General features: G+C 50.4%; 1 protein-coding gene across 1 annotated transcript in view; it reads right to left on the reverse strand.

Moving 5' to 3' along the window:
• Nucleotides 1–17,579, reverse strand: part of LOC142302946 (uncharacterized) — a 101,946-nt gene that overhangs the window by 34,479 nt on the left and 49,888 nt on the right. The window contains exon 4 of the mRNA XM_075344052.1: nt 10,364–10,636. Coding sequence (XP_075200167.1) covers nt 10,364–10,636 — 273 coding nt within the window. The remainder of the gene's footprint in view (nt 1–10,363; nt 10,637–17,579) is intronic.

Below are 17,579 nucleotides of genomic sequence, written 5' to 3' on the forward strand. Positions count from 1 at the left end.
ACGTGATCATTTGATAGATTTTTCAAATAAAAACTCTGAATGTAAAAACAATAAGAATAATATGAAATTGCATAACAAAATAGTGCTATCTTTACAATACAGCACGCAATTTAATCACATCAAAAACATCATTAAACGTTATTTACCCGTTTTAAATGAAGACCCTGTTCTTGCAACCATACTGCAATCTGGTTGCAATGTGGTTGCTAAAAAAGCACCTTCACTGGGCAACATTCTTTCACCTAGTTTTTTTGTAAAAAATAAACCTGTTTCCACCTGGCTTGAACACAAGGGATTTTTTAGGTGCGGCACCTCACACTGCCGCACATGTGAATTTCTTTACCTTGTAGCTCATCTTCAAATACTGGTGAGACTGCCACATATTCCATTTCGAGGTACATTAATTGTAATACCACCAATGTGGTTTATTGCATTAAGTGCACCAGCTGCAACCTACTTTATATTGGTTGCACAGTGAGAAAACTCAAGGTGCGTTTTAATGAACATATCCGGGATATTTATAATTCTAAGGGCACCGTTATTCCAGCCAGAAATCTCTCATCGGCATCCAGACACTTTATTTCACATCACAATTGCAATACTGACTCTCTGCGTGTTTTTGGCTTAGAAAAAGTTAAAATCTCTCCTCGTGGTGGTGATATCCAACATCAGGTTCTCACACGGGAGGCTTTTTGGATATTTCATTTGGGAACTAGAATACCCAATGGTCTTAATCTGAGACGAGATGTCATGTTTCATTATTAAATCTTGGTAGATAATGTTCGCATGTACATTTCGAATGATAGAGTTTTTTTATGTGGAATTTTAATATCAAAAATCTTTTCTGTATATATGAAAAAAAAAAAAAAAAATCTGTTCACTTATTGTTGAATTTTTGTATTGTTGCTTTGTATCTACCCCATGCTGGCACATGTGCTTTCTGATTAAACACACTCCTCCCATTGGTAGGAGTGAGTTTAAATGCTTGTGAGCAAGACATGTTCACTCAGGCTTGACAAAGAACGCAGGCAGCGTTCGAAACGCGTAGCCTTACGCCGCATATGGGCTCCCTATTTTTGTCATCACATTAATTTTTACGTCCTTTAATAAAATTTTGCATCAGTTTTACTACTACTCCGGAAGCTGGATTTTTCTTTCTTCTATTGGACCCTTGCACTGCCAGAGTGTTATCCTTGCATGCCGGACTTTGCCCCAGTTGAGCTGGATCACCTTTTTTCCTTCTCTACCAGCTATACCTGACACTAGGGAAGAGGAACCCGTAATTCACTCTCCCCTACCAGTCCCAAATGAAAATAGAGGGCTCAGAAGGTCCACACGCCCCAACTTAGGTCACCCACCACTCAGGTACAGAGAAACCCATGTTTAGCGAGTGGTGTCTGCTTGTTGTGTAAATAGTGTGTGAATACTAGAGTTGAGCGCAGTTCGTGGTTCTCCAGTTCGCGGTTCGAGTGATTTTGGGGGGTGTTCTAGATTGAACTAGAACTTGAGCTTTTTGCTAAAAGTTCGTTAGCTCAAGTTACGTTCGAGAACCGTTCTCGATCAGCAAAAAGCCAAGCTAATTACTAGCTGGATTTTCGCTGTAATAGTGTAAGTAACTCTGTGACTCACACTATTATGAAATTTCAGTGTATAGTGTGCGGGAACAGCGCATTCAGATCACTGCTGCTGGGATAATGGTGATCGCCATTTTTTTTTTCTTTTCTTCCTTTCCTAAGCGCGCGCGTGTAGTGGGGCGCGCCAGCATGTCAGCCAATCCCAGACACACACACAGCTAAGTGGACTTTTTGCCAGACAAGCAAGGGCATGTGTCATAGGCTGTCCATGTCACATGTCCTCGCATTATAAATACGGCCATTTTCCCGTCTGGATGCCATTATCTCTTCTGCGTCTGAGTGTCAGTCCTGTCCTGTCTCCGATCAGCGCTCTACAGATTAGGGACAGAAGTTTAATTCAGCCCTTTTCAGGGCTCATTTCATTCGGCTCAGAGCCATAGGTGACAGTCAGGTCCGTGGAAACAGTTTTTAACAGCTACAGATAACAGCGTCTGTGTACCTAAGCTCAGGGACTTCCTTGCTGCATTTCACCATTAGGAGGGATAGAAAGTGAGGCTTCCTTTCCTCTACACTGACCCACAGAACCCGGCCACTGTACCCACCTGCCCTTTTTAGCAAAGCCACTTTAATTGCAGAGTGCTGCCAGTTAGTGCCATCCAAAGAGTGGCTGCTGTCCTCCATTATTGTGCCACTTGTACCAAGCAAGTCCCACCACCTCTGCATTCTCCCCCTTTGCACATTTTTGCAAAGCCATTTTAATTGAAAAGAGTGCTGCCAGTTAGTGGCATCCAAAAAGTGTCTGTTGTACTCCATTAGTGTCCCACTGGTGCCAAGCTATTTCCAGCACTTCTGCATTCCACCCTCAAGCTCATTGTTACTAAGCCATTATAATAGCAAACACTAAGGAAACTTAGTGGCATCCAAAAAGTGGTTGTTGGACTTCATTAGTGTCCCACTGGTGCCAAGCAATTTGCAGCACCTCTGCATTGCACACTCAAGCTCATTTTTACTAAGCCATTATAATTGCAAACACAGAGGAAACTTAGTGGCATCCTAAAAGTGGCTGTTGGACTTCATTAGTGTCCCACTGGTGCCAAACTATTTCCAGCACCTCTGCATTGCACCCTCAAGCTTCTTTTTACTAAGCTATTATAATTGCAAACTGTGCTGCCAGTTTAAGGGACATAGTTGCATTGTCAGGGATAGTCTATGTTGTTTCTTCTGGTGTCAATAAAGCTAGACCACTGCTGCAATCTACACCACCTCTCAATTTTTACTACCACATTTTAAGTGGACAATCTTGTCGCAATCAAAATGAGTGGCAAAATGACAGATGCTGGTGGGAAGGGGAACAGGCGTGTTGGAAAAGGAAAAAAAGTTTGTGTCCGTGGGGAAGGTGGCAAAGCTCCATTAACATCTGCTGAAGATAGGCCATCTTCCAGCAAAAGTAAGATGTCTACTACTTTCCGTGGACAATCCGATGTGCTCCCTTTTTTACGGACACGAACAACTGGAACAAAGGTATATGATGCCCAAAAAAAGAACATGCTTGAATGGATCTCAAGTGGTCCAACAAGTGCCCTCTCCTCCACCTCAACTACCGCATCCAAAAAACACCAGTCCTCTGAGTTGTCATCCCAATCGCACTTGCTTTGTCCCAGCTCTCAAGTCTTCACCCGCCCTGGACAGTATGGTGGAACAGAGATGGCTGAGTCTGCAGAGCTGTTCAGTCACACTATAGCCTGGGAATCAGAGGTCTGCTCCCAAGCTACAGTGAGTACAGACCAGGAAATGGTCTGCAGTGATGCCCAGAACCTTTGTGACTCAGATTCAGGCCGTGATGACCAAGTTTCTGAGCATAATGTTGACCCTTATTCACAAACTGTAACACCTGTTGTAATAGACAATGAGGAACATACTGATGACGATGAGATGTAGATACCAGATTGGGATGACAACTTAAATATTCGGTCAGGGCAGGAAGAGGCTCGGTCTGAGGGTGAGGGGAGTGCAAACACAACGCTTGATGAGGAAGTTCTAGATCCCACCTACTGTCAACCCACAGTCAGGCACTCGAGGAGGTCAACAGAGGCAGTGGAGGAGGATGCAACTGACGACAAAGTTACCTTGCGCCTTCCTGGACAGAGGAGGAGTACTGGTAGCACGTCTACAACAGCATCCTCAGCCACCACTCTGCCTCTGAGCACTAGTCGGGGTGGCTCAGCAGGTCGCATGTCCTCTAAGCCTTGCCTAGCCTGGTCCTTTTTTGACCTTGCAAAGGATCGCCCAAATCATGTGATCTGTAAAATTTGTCGGGAATCTGTTAGTAGAGGCAAAAACCTCAGCAGTTTGACAACTTCTTCCATGAATCGTCACAAGAATAAATATCATATGTCCCAGTGGGAAGCTCACCGTGCTGCAATGCGGCCTAGCAGAGCCGACCATCCACCGCCTGCCCCTTCCAGTGCATCCGTGCGCTCTTCATCTTCTAGGACTGTGGGGACAGCTGTCACACCTGGTTTTCCACGCACAACTTCCACCACTGTAACCGCAACAGGCAGTTTGCTTGGTAGGTCATCAGTTGGTTTGGAAGGGGAAACAAGTGTGTGTGTACAGCTCTCTCAGACATCGATAGCACCAACGTTGGATGAAGGCAACATCATGTCTACGCCTGCACTTTCCTCACAAACCTGCATTTTTCCAGGGACACCCTACTCACCACCGTCTACACACAGCAGCCAGATCTCTGTCCCTCAGATGTGGACAAAAAAAAGGCCATTTCCTGTGACCCATGACAAAGATAAGAGGTTGACTTTTATCCCTCTGTAAGCTCTTGGCTTCCGAAATGCTAGCTTTCCGCCTGGTGGACACACAGGATTTTAGAGACCTTATGTCTGTCGCTGTGCCCCAGTACCAGATGCCCAGTCGCCACTACTTCTCTAAGAAAGGTGTGCCTGTGCTACACCAGCATGTCGCACACAACATCACCGCTTCCTTGAGAAACTCTGTGTGTGAACGGGTGCATTTCCCCACCGATACTTGGACCAGTAAGCATGGACAGGGACGTTACATGTTGCTGACTCGGCACTGGGTAACTATGGTGATAGATGGTGAAGGGTCTGCTGGACAAGTCTTGCCGTCCCCATGACTTGTGTGTCAATCCTCTGTCTGTCCAAGTTCCTCCACTGCTTCTGCCTCCTCAACCTCGTCTGGGTCCTCCAACTCCGCCCCAAGCCTGCCTGGTCAGGCCACCAGCGTTGTAACTGCGCAGAAGGAATCACACACCCCTCATTACTATGCTAGCATCAGAGCGCAATGGCATCAGGCGGTCTTTATCTTGAAATGTCTTGGAAATATGAGTCACATAGCGGCTGAGTTGTGGGCAGCTCTGGAGACTGAGTTTGGTAAATGGTTGTCTCCACTCAACCTGCAGCCTGGTAAGGCCGTGTGCGACAATGCTGCAAACCTGGGTGCGGCCCTTCGCCTGGGCAAGGTGACACACGTGCCTTGTATGGCTCACGTGTTGAACCTTGTTGTCCAGCAATTTTTAACACACTATCCCGACCTAGATGGCCTTCTGCACAGGGCACGAAAACTGTCTGCTCACTTCCGCCGTTCAACCACGGCAGCTGAGCGACTTGCATCGCTCCAGAAGTCTTTTGGCCTGCCGGTTCATCGCCTGAAATGCGATGTGCCGACACGCTGGAATTCGACTCTCCACATGTTACAGCGACTGTGGCAGCACCGCCGAGCCCTGGTGCAATACGTCATGACGTATAGCCTGGGCCAACGAGATGCAGAGGTGGGGAAGATCACCCTGATGGAGTGGTCTCAGATCAAGGACCTATGCACCCTTCTGCACAGTTTCAACATAGCGGCGAATATGTTTAGCGCTGACAATGCCATTATCAGCATGACAATTCCAGTCATTTACATGCTGGAGCACATGCTAAACACTATTCGGAGTCAGGGGGTGGGACAACAGGAAGGAGAGGAAGTACAGGAGGATTCATATGCGCAAGACACAACAACATCACCAAGGTCCAGACGTTCATCATCACCAACGCGGCACGCATGGGACCATGGGGGACAGGAATCAACAAGGGCGCATGGTAGCAGGCAAAATGTTGAGGAAGGTGCAGGAGAACATGAAGAAATGGAGGAAGAACTGTCCATGGACGTGGAAGACTCAGCGGATGAGGGAGACCTTGGTCAAATTTCAGTTGAAAGAGGTTGGGGGGAGATGTCAGAGGAAGAAAGAACAGTTAGCACCTCTATGCCACAAACGCAGCGTGGACTTGGTCCGCATGGCTGCGCAAGACACACGAGCACCTTCTTGCTGCACTACCTCCAACATGACCCTCGTATTGTCAAAATTAGAAGTGATGATGACTACTGGCTTGCCACACTATTAGATCCCCGGTACAAGTCCAAATTTTGTGACATAATTCCAGCCATAGAAAGGGACGCACGTATGCAGGAGTATCAGGAGAAGCTGTTACTCGATCTTAGCTCGGCTTTTCCACCAAACAACCGTGCAGGTGCAGGGAGTGAATCTCCCAGTTGTAACTTCACAAACATGGGACGGTCTCGTCATCTTCAACAGTCTACCCGTACCAGCAGCACCGTATCTGGTGCTGGTAACAGCAATTTTATTGAATCTTTTCATAATTTTTTTAGACCATCCTTTGCAAGGCCACCAGAGACAACAAGTCTGACACATAGTCAACGGCTGGAGAGGATGATACAGGAGTATCTCCAAATGAACATCGATGCCATGACTTTGCAAATGGAGCCTTGCTAATTTTGGGCTTCAAATCTTGAAAAATGGCCTGAGCTCTCCACTTATGCCTTGGAGATCTTGTCGTGTCCAGCTGCCAGCGTTGTCTCAGAACGTGTCTTCAGTGCTGCTGGGTGTGTGCTGACAGATAAGCGCACGCGTCTGTCCAGTGACAATGTGGACAGACTGACGTTCATCAAAATGAACAAGTCATGGATCCAGAAGGAATTTACTACCCCTGTGTCATCCTGGGGAGAGTAAATGCTTGTGGATTTGGAATGTGCTTGATGCAAATCAAAACATCCTGTTTGCAACTAGGGCACAAGTGCTGCCACTGAAGGGGTGGGTGTGTGTGTGGCCCAATTTTTGGAAAAAAGGGAGACTCTGCTTGGAGTAACTTTTGCTTCCTGTGTTTTTAAAAAGGAGCCAAGATGAACAAGTCATGGTTTAGCAAAGACTTTGCTACCTACCCCGGTGTCATCCTGGGGACGGTTAAGGATGGCGTATTTTTGAATGTGCTTGATGCAAATCTACCTGTGAAGTGTACAACTGGGACACAAGTGCTACCACTGAAGGGGTGTCTGTGTGGCCAAATTTTTGGAAACAGGGAGAGTCTGCTTGGAGTCCCCTTGCTGGGTTTTACATGATTTTAGAAGGGCATGCCATGCCAACATCTGTGTCTCCTCCTCTTTTTCCTCGTCACGCTGTTTTGTTTTCGCATGAAAATTTGTTCTTGTCACTTTCCCATGTGTTTGTGTTGTCTTGTGAGTTGTTTTTCACCTTTTGGACACCTTTGAGGCTGTTTTCTAGGTGTTTTTGATATGTTTGCGATTGCCTCCCATTGTTTTCTATGGGTTCGAGTGGTTCGCCGAACCGGTTCACCGAACCGAACTCGAACTAGACCGCCGTTTGACGAACGAAGCTCGAGCCAAACCGCGACCGGTTCGCTCATCTCTAGAGAATACATTCCAATTAACTGAATACTTCACCTGATTAACTAAAGTTTGTTAAGGTAGCGGTTCCCGGCTACCCCAGTTAAAGTTGAACCCGTTACCGTTTGCAGTTTCATGAACCATGGCTTTAGACTGGAAAGGCAACCCAAAAACATTTGGGCCTTATAAATAATTCCCGGCTACCTTTCCTGTTCACGGCAACCACTGGAGAGGCTGATTGGAGGAAGAGCCTGCGGTAGAGTCGGCCGAGGCCCAGTCACTACCAAAACCGGTGACTAACCTCCAGGCCGGGGTTCCCCGGACTTGGGAACCCGTGACAAGGACTGCCGGGTAAGGAACTTTTTACCCGGCCCGTGTGGGCGTCATCCGGACCCGTTCCTGGACTTGGGTGTGCACCAGTGTTTAGCGGTGGCACCAGGGAACATGTTGTTTGGGTGGGAGCAACATGAAGGTGGCCCGGTCCGTCCCGTTACGTTTATATGTGCAACATTTAAGATCTGTGCCTCCCGTAAGGGAAGAAATTGTTTACTGTTATTATACTTGCATTTATGCTTTCTTCTCTTTTCCAGTTCCGGTTAAAAATAAATGGTGGTGGTCGGACAGCCCGTGGACGGTCTGTATTCAACCAAGGGGGAATGTAACGCCCTGGAAAGCCAGGTAGATGTACACATAGGCCCCCGCATAACACCTTTCCCACAAAGGGTTAAATCAGCCGACCTGAAACCTTAGTGACCCCCCAGGGAAGGACAGACACACCAGTGGGCGGGACCAGGCAGTTTGGAAACGCCCACCTAGGGGTCTAGAGAACCCGGGGTAGAAAAACAGTCAGATAAGATTGAGATTAAGTTCAAGTGGGAGTGGAGGTGCCAAGCTGACAGGTGCCAGGGTCGGAGCCCTGACACCTTGGCTAGGTGGCAGATGGTGGCCAGAATCTGCAGGAGATGGGAAGACGGCTGCCGGGGAGGTGGGCTGGGACAGTGTTGGAGCTCGCCGGTACCGACACCGGAGAACCGACCCTGAAACCGTGTGCACAGAGGGGGTACTTGGACCCTGAAGCCAGGACCGGCACCGAAGGCCTAGCTAATTAACCAACTGAGGGCAGGATTTTAGGTCCTGTCGCAACCTAAGCCCCGAAAAGTAGACAACCACCCACAGAGAGGGATAGGGCCACCGCCAGAGCCCGTAAATCCCAATGGTCAGCGTTAGACGGGCACGGCTCCCAACCAAAGGACCGGGAGCGGACTCCCATGTTTCAAACCGGGAAGTCCTACCTACAACACACTGAGTGAAGAGGAGAGAGACTTTGACTACCAGCCCGGGTGTGGGATCAGATACACTCGTCTGTGGCAGCCGGCCACCATCACCTTGATTTACCATAAGACTTGTGTGCTTTATTCGACCGTGAGTAACATCCCCGGCCTGGCCGGGTGCTCCGGCCTCTGCAATCACTATCCTCAGCATAGAGACACTGGGCCCCCGGGACATCCATCCCTACCCACGGAGGGGTTAACATCCAGCTGCCAGCCCAATGTCCCCGGGAGCCCCGCAACGACAGCGGTGGTGCTGCATCTCACCACACACCGTGGGTGGCGTCACAGACATTTTACAACCAATCCCATATAAATACTTCCCCCCTTTATTCAGAGTGTCCGCGCGACCCCCGGGTCCGGAGAACCCCTCAATCCGTACCCTAGATCCGGATCTGAGCAGCACAGGCTGCTGGCACGAGGGCGGCACACTTGCAGGCAGCTGAAGAGATGGGTGGGTCTGGCCACCTACGTACCCCACCCATGGGTGTGTCTCAAGTAAGTAAAATGGAAACTGTTGTTAGGCACATGGCTGAGAGACAGACAGGAGTCTGCAGAGTCTAGAGCAGCTTGTTTGAGGTGCTTTAGACTTTCAGAGCCTGAGAGTGCGCTGCTCATGGTGTTAGGCTATGTGCGCACGTTGCGTAAATACATGCAGTTACGCTGCGCTTTGTAGCGCAGCATAACTGCATGCGTCCTGCGTCCCCTGCACAGTCTATGGAGATTGTGCAGGGGCCGTGCGCACGTGGCGTTTTAGAGCGCTGCGTAAAAAGAAGTGACATGTCACTTCTTTCCTGCGCTTTGCCGGCAGCTCCTGCTCTGTCTATGGGAGGAGCTGCAGGCAGAGCACATGGAATCGGCTTCACTACGGACATTTCTGCAGCGATTTAAAGCGCACATGTGCTCTTCAGATCGCTGCAGAAATTTCTGCAGTGAACTGTATGCAACGTGCGCACATAGCCTTAATGTGCTGGAGGTCTCAGTCTGGGAAAAGACTGGAAAGGCTTTTGGAAATGTCTTCCTGAGACTGGGGAGAGGCTGCAGCTCAGCCGGAGAGCACTGTGTCTGCAGGGACGAGCCTCTGCTGGCAGGAGCCTGTGTGGAGAAAGCGGCCATACTACCACTATGGACCTGTAAGTGGACTGCAGCCCGGCCGGAGAGCACTGTTTCTGCAGGGACGAGCCTCTGTTGGCAGGAGCCAGTGTGGATAAAGCGGCCGTACTACCACTATGGACCTGTAAATGGACTGCAGCCCGGACGGAGAGCACTGTTTCTGCAGGGACGAGCCTCTGTTGGCAGGAGCCAGTGTGGATAAAGCGGCCGTACTACCACTATGGACCTGTAAATGGACTGCAGCCCGGACGGAGAGCACTGTGTCTGCAGGGACGAGCCTCTGCTGGCAGGAGCCAGTGTGGAGAAAGCGCCCATACTACCACTATGGACCTGTAAATGGACTGGAGGCCACGGTACGTGGATTGTTTATGTATTAGAGCAGTTTATGCATGGAGGGTTTTATATAAACTGTCGGAATTTTTATAAAGAGACTGTGTACCTGTGTCGCCTAAGCTTCCTCGCACTGCTGCGAGCGAGTGACACCCCCAGAATGCGGGGTGCAATCTTACAATACTTATAAATGTACTGTACATTGTTAGGTGGGCCATACACTCCGGTCACATACACTGTATCCGCTGTGCTCCATGTGACTGGGGTGTAAGACCTTGTGTGACGTGTGCTGGGAATGTCAGGTACCTTTCTCCTGCTCTTCCTTCTGGGACATCACCTCCTTCAGACGTTGCTCAACTGTTTCTGTAGAATTCCTGGCCGTCTTCTGATACTCCAGGAAAGATTTGTTCAAGTCTTTGATGCCTGAAGCTAACGCTTCCTTCTCCAGCCGCCCTCTCTCCAGACTGTCCTCTGCGGCCTCCAGGTCCTTCTCCTTCCTCTGAAGCCTCTGAGTCAGACTTCTGCTCTGCTCCAGGTGACTTGCAGAAAGATTATCCAACTGATGGCGCAAATCAATGTCTGGAAATAAGAAGACAGAGAATGTGTCACCGATGGAGGAGGACCTGATGTGTGAGAATGAGGAGACTGGAGAGCAGTCAGGGAGTGTGTCACCGGAGGAGGATCTGATGTGTGATAATGAGGAGACTGGAGAGCAGACAGGGAGTGTGTCCCCGATGGAGGAGGATCTGATATGTAATAATGAGGAGACTGGAGAGCAGACAGGGAGTGTGTCACCGGAGGAGGACCTGATGTGTAATAATGAGGAGACTGGAGAGCAGACAGGGAGTGTGTCACCGATGGAGGAGGACCTGATGTGTAATAATGAGGAGACTGGAGAGCAGACAGGGAGTGTGTCACCGGAGGAGGATCTGATGTGTGATAATGAGGAGACTGGAGAGCAGACAGGGAGTGTGTCCCCGCTGGAGGAGGACCTGATGTGTAATAATGAGGAGACTGGAGAGCAGACAGGGAGTGTGTCACCGGAGGAGGATCTGATGTGTGATAATGAGGAGACTGGAGAGCAGACAGGGAGTGTTTCACCGGAGGAGGATCTGATGTGTGATAATGAGGAGACTGGAGAGCAGACAGGGAGTGTGTCACCGATGGAGGAGGACCTGATGTGTAATAATGAGGAGACTGGAGAGCAGACAGGGAGTGTGACACCAATGGAGGAGGACCTGATGTGTAATAATGAGGAGACTGGAGAGCAGACAGGGAGTATGACACCGATGGAGGAGGACCTGATGTGAGATAATGAGGAAACTGAAGAGTATTCAGTGAGTGTGTCACCGATGGAGAAGGACCTGATGTGTGATAATGAGGAGACTGGAGAGCATTCAGTGAGTGTGTCACCGATGGAGGGGGACCTGATGTGTGATAATGAGGAGACTGGAGAGCAGTCAGGGAGTGTGTCACCGGAGGAGGATCTGATGTGTGATAATGAGGAGACTGGAGAGCAGACAGGGAGTGTGTCACCGATGGAGGAGGACCTGATGTGTAATAATGAGGAGACTGGAGAGCAGACAGGGAGTGTGACACCAATGGAGGATGACCTGATGTGTAATAATGAGGAGACTGGAGAGCAGACAGGGAGTGTGTCACCGATAGAGGAGGACCTGATGTGTAATAGTGAGGAGACTGGAGAGCAGACAGGGAGTGTGTCACCGATGGAGGAGGATCTAATGTGTAATAATGAGGAGACTGGAGAGCAGTCAGGGAGTGTGTCACCGATGGAGGAGGATCTAATGTGTAATAATGAGGAGACTGGAGAGCAGTCAGGGAGTGTGTCACCGATGGAGGAGGATCTGATGTGTAATAATGAGGAGACTGGAGAGCAGACAGGGAGTGTGTCACCGTTGGAGGAGGACCTGATGTGTAATAGTGAGGAGACTGGAGAGCAGACAGGGAGTGTGTCACCGATGGAGGAGGATCTGATGTGTAATAATGAGGAGACTGGAGAGCAGACAGGGAGTGTGTCACCGATGGAGGAGGATCTAATGTGTAATAATGAGGAGACTGGAGAGCAGTCAGGGAGTGTGTCACCGATGGAGGAGGATCTAATGTGTAATAATGAGGAGACTGGAGAGCAGTCAGGGAGTGTGTCACCGATGGAGGAGGATCTGATATGTAATAATGAGGAGACTGGACAGCAGATAGGGAGTGTGTCACTGATGGAGGAGGATCTGATGCGTAATAATGAGGAGACTGGAGAGCAGTCAGGGAGTGTATCTGTAGCGCCCCTGAGACCATCAGGGTGCTACAATGTTCTGCATCCCACCAGGATGCAAGGCCTACCCCCTTATGGACCCAGAACCCCAGTGCTGATACCACCAAAAACCCAGGTAATCCCACTTTTCCCCAACAAATCCCCCATACAATGGTACTTAGCTAGGGTGGGACCCATGGATGGCCGCCTAGAGGTGGAGCCACTCCAATCCACTAGTTGACCAGATGGGAGGGGCAGACTGTGGAGAGTAGTCAGACAAGAGTTGACAGCAGGAGTGTGAAGAGGTGACTGATTAACATTCTGACTCGGGTTGACGGTGACCTAGTACCCAGGAGAGGTGGTTGCTGGTGGAGTACTCCCGGAACTACGCACCGAAGGGGTACAGGACCCTAGGATAGGAAAGAGCTTCAAGCCGACCTGTGAACACCTGCACAGCAATGGGGACCATCAAGGACCCTGCTGACCCTAAAGAATCCGAAGACTCAGTAGCAAAGGGAGAACCGGGGACAGGACCAGAGACTCCAACCCTACAGGGTTCACGCTACCATCAGGCGGACAGATGTGGACAAACCACAAACCGGGGACCCCCAGTGTTCCATACCACGGGAACCCACTTACCAGAGACAGGTGCAGGGGAGGAAGGTACCAGAGAACAAGACTGGCACTGGGACGAAGGGGACCCGGAGGCGAAACCAGCCAGCCTCGGGCAACCAGTTAACATCCAAGTGAGTAAACCAGTTGCACTGAATACCTGTCTGGACTCCTTCTTCTGACGCCCACCGCACCTTACACCCACTGGGGCAATACCCTACTTGCGGAGGGTCTACCATACTAGCTGTTAATGCCATCAGCCCCAGTGAAGATATTCTACAGCGGCAGCTCCCCACATTTAGCCGCAACACTGCAAGTCACGTCACAAATAAACTCTATTCAACAATCCCCTGTAAATATCCCCATTACAAAAAGGGCCCAGGACACGGAACCGGGTAATGGCCACCATCGTGACATTCCCAATAGAGATGTTGAGGAGAGCCATTAGATCAAATAATTAACCTCTGTATGCAGAGGATTGTGAGAAGTGTGTTCAATTAAATCGATTCTCTATACATAAGCCAAGTTTTCAGATATAACTAAGGGGCCCTTTGCACACTACGACATCGCAAGCCGATGCTGCGATGCCGAACGCGATAGTCCCCGCCCCCGTCGCAGCTGCGATATCATGGTGATAGCTGCCGTAGCGAATATTATCGCTACGGCAGCTTCACATGCACTTACCTGCCCTGCGACGTCGCTCTGGCCGGCGACCCGCCTCCTTCCTAAGGGGGCGGGTCGTGCGGCGTCATAGCGACGTCACACGTCAGGCGGCCAATAGAAGCGGAGGGGCGGAGATGAGCGGGACGTAAACATCCCGCCCACCTCCTTCCTTCCGCATTGCCAGCCGGGAGGCAGGTAGGAGATGTTCCTCGCTCCTGCGGCTTCACACACACAGCGATGTGTGCTGCCGCAGGAGTGAGGAACAACATCGTAACATCGGTCTTTCCCAATTCATGGAAATGACCGACGCTACAACAATGATACAATTACGACGCTTTTGTGCTCGTTAATCATATCAAAAATGCTTTACACACTACGATGTCGTAGTGTGCAAAGGGCCCCTAAGATGGCCACCAATGACATCACAGACCCTCCCATCAGCATGTCCATGGATCCATCCAATGACGTCATAGACCCGCCTATGATGATGCCTACCAATCAGCTCATGGACTAACACATTGTTCAACCCACTGACCAATGAACACATCTGGACATGCCCCTTTCCAAGGTTATATCAGGACATGCATCAGTTGAAATAAAGCAGAGCCCGGGCCGACTTTTGTCAAGGAAAGATGAATATCCGACTGTGTCTGATCTAATTTTTCAAGCATGCACTTGATCCACACCAATTAGGCCAGGCAGTAGGCAACTAGTGATCTCTGGTTAAGAGTTCACCTTAACAGAGACACTGCCCGGAACCGAGTATCCCATATCCCTGGGTGCTACAACCCTTTTTCCTGGCGTCACGAACAGGATTGAACTGGACTCGGTCAAACCGAGTGACGTGTGTGTCGCGGGCGGAGGAGGGGACGCTGCGTTCACCCACTGCTCGGGTCCGGCTGCTGCTGCTCGGTGGTGGCTCGAGCGGTGGGCCGTATCCCGGGGACTCGAGCGGCGCTCCTCGCCCGTGAGTGAAAGGGGGTGGTTTGGGTTTAGGGATATTGTCCGTGACGCCAACCATGGTTGTGGTGAGATTGGTGACACCACCGCTGCTCTGGACGGGGATCCCGGGAGCGATGACAGGGAGCAGCTTGGTTGTTGGTTCTTCCCTCCATGGGTAGGGGGTTGGTTGTCCCGGGGCCTGGTGAGGGAGGTAGGGATGGATGGCAGGTGGGTTACGGGGCCTGGTGCAGGGTCGCGGGGGCAGTGCTGTGCCGCACGGCATGGTGGTACTCACTCAGCCAATGACGAATGCAAAGTCTCCGGTAAAATAAACGGCTGGATGGACGGGTCCCACAGACGGCTGCGGTGTTTCTCCTCCCGGCAGGTTGATGGTGACTGCCTTTTCCTGCACCTGTGTTGTGTTACGGTTCCAATGGCTTCCCACCGGTAACCCGCTCCCCAGCTTGGATGGATGCTGAAGGAGCCCCTTTTGCCCGCAGGCTCTGGCCCTGAGAACTGTAGCCTTGGCGGTGACTGTGTTTCCCTCTACAGTGTGATCTGTTGCCTTCAATCGGGTCTTGACTGCTGGGAAACCCCGGAGGTTCCCTTCACTAACGGATTTGACCAGTTTAATGGCGACTCCTAGCCTGGTCGGGGTCCGTAAGCCCTGCCGGATGGTGCTGGCTTCTCTTTACTCTCCGATCCGGCACCGCTGGGCCACCGCCCGTCCACGGTCCATACGGTTTGCTCCAATTAGCCTCTCCTGCAGACGGTCACCACCGTCTGCCAACCTTGCTGTTCCATCCGGGCCACACAGCCGGACGCCTTCAGACTGCTCCTCTACCACTTCACTCCTCACTTCTCAAACTTCAAAACTGATCTGATCTTCTTCCTTTTCCCGCCTCCAGGACTGTGAACTCCTCGGTGGGCGGGACCAACCGCCTGGCCCACCCCCTGGTGTGGACATCAGCCCCTGGAGGAAGGCAACAAGGATTTTGTGTTTGGCTTTGGTGTGCCTAACCGGGGTGTGGGGTGTGTTGGTGTAGTTCTGTGAGGACCTGGCTTGTCCAGGGCGCCACATGTGCCTTAAAATTTGGATTATATGGACTGAACTTTATTGTTTGAAAAACCGCCACCATTTTGCTGTGAAAAATAACTGCGCCACAGCAGACCAAAAGGCGCGAAAAGAAATCCCGCCCACGACTCCTGTAAGCGCGGGCGGAAGCAGGCAGTAACCTGACCCGGAAGTTCCCGAGGTGCTCGAGTCTTGCGAGAGAGTGGTGAGAAACTGATATAGAAGTGGTAGTAAGACCCCTCATGGGTACTAGGCCCATGAGCCAGCAGCTCCTGTTTGGACGCCTACTGACCCTGTAGTGAAGGTTATACCATTTACAAAAGGGGGAAATTGATATAGAAGGGTTAATAGTTTCTCTATTTCTTCATTAACGATATTTTATTGTTATTAGTAAGTATATCTGATGGTAGTTCATAGTCATTATGGAGCCTTCGGAATAAGAGACAGGCTCAAGGATTATTTTGTCTCTAAATGTTCTTCTTATCTTCTTCTTATCTCATATGCATGACTCTACATTTTTGTTTTGCTAAAACTTAAAGGTCATATAAGCAACTTGTAAAGTCCAGCTTAGAAGCTTTTTTTGCAATATCACATTGATCTGTAAATAGTATAAATAAACTGTACTTTGGTTGAATAAACAGAAAATTGATCATGCCCACATGGATGCTGGTCTTTTCTCCGAGCGCTCGATCTTGATTAGGTCTGAAGAGGCCTAATTCAGAGGACCTCACTGGTGATCCCATAAGCTGACTTGTGACAAAACAGAACAGCTACAACAGAAACCAAGGGGGAACAGGAAAATGCAGGCGCCTGATAGCGGGAACGCAGCGGAGCCTGCTCCGGTAGATCAAGCGGCAGCACCCGGAGCCGGAGCGGTGGTACCGATCATGCCGATTACTCTGCCATATGTCCCCGAAGCGGCATGGCTGCCCCAATATCATGGGAAACCGGATGCCTTACCTGGGTTTAAAAAGAAAATATGCACTGTGTTGGACATGTATGTGTACCGCCCCGTGCTCGGCTACAGCCGAGCCACTCGGATCCGGGCTCGTGTGTCGGTGGCTCAAGCGCCTCCGGACTGGGGGTCACATCGCTCTGCAAGGGGGCTGGCGCTTTGAAGGGGGGTTTTAGATGTAAAGTTCGTGACGCCACTCACGGGTTGAGGCAAATGATGGGACACTTCCACTGATCCCAGCTATGATTCCCATGGGTGTCATTTTTCCATTTTGAGTGACTGTCACGCTTACTGGTGGTGACGCGTCCCCCTCTGAGCTTGTTGACAAACGAACTTGATGATGTTTGCCCCCTGTGGGAATCTATGTGGATCATATGCCCCTTTATATTAGATAAATGGGGAAAGAGAAACTTTGAAAAATCTTTATTGAGATGTGTCCCATCTTTGCCTTTCTTAGTTCGCCACCAGGGGGGGCGCGGCCTTTGTGTGGCGCCTATTGGACCATATGGTACCTACGGGTGCCTCCTGGTTTAGCCTGGCGCTTCGCATCGTCCGCGTCCTCCCTGTTGCCTGGGAGCGGTGACGCCGCGCTCTCTTCAGCGTGTCCCGCGCATGCGCATTCATGCGCTGTCCGGGAACGCGCTGTGCGGCTGCGCTGGCGTCCCTGACTCCCTTGGCATCCGGTCACGTGATTCACATCACGTGACCCGGTGGCGGATATTCAAAAGGATGGCGCGCTCCCCTCCTCACTGCACTTACTCCTCCCGGAAGAAGCGGTGTTTACCGCGAAACGGCCGTCGGAGGTCCCCTCTGTCTTGGCCTGGATCCCTCTAACCACCACTGCACTTAGGTAAGCACTCAGGCTCTGGTGACTTTACGAATACTGTATATATATTTCCTTATCTAGTAACAGTATATGCATCAGCATGGGTGCTTCTTTTTGAATCAGGCTCGTTGTATAGGATCTGTTATATTTACTGACCAATGGAATCTTTATGATTCAGCATTT

This window comes from Anomaloglossus baeobatrachus, chromosome 1 (genome assembly GCF_048569485.1).
Source record: "Anomaloglossus baeobatrachus isolate aAnoBae1 chromosome 1, aAnoBae1.hap1, whole genome shotgun sequence".
NCBI classification, from domain to species: domain Eukaryota; kingdom Metazoa; phylum Chordata; class Amphibia; order Anura; family Aromobatidae; genus Anomaloglossus; species Anomaloglossus baeobatrachus.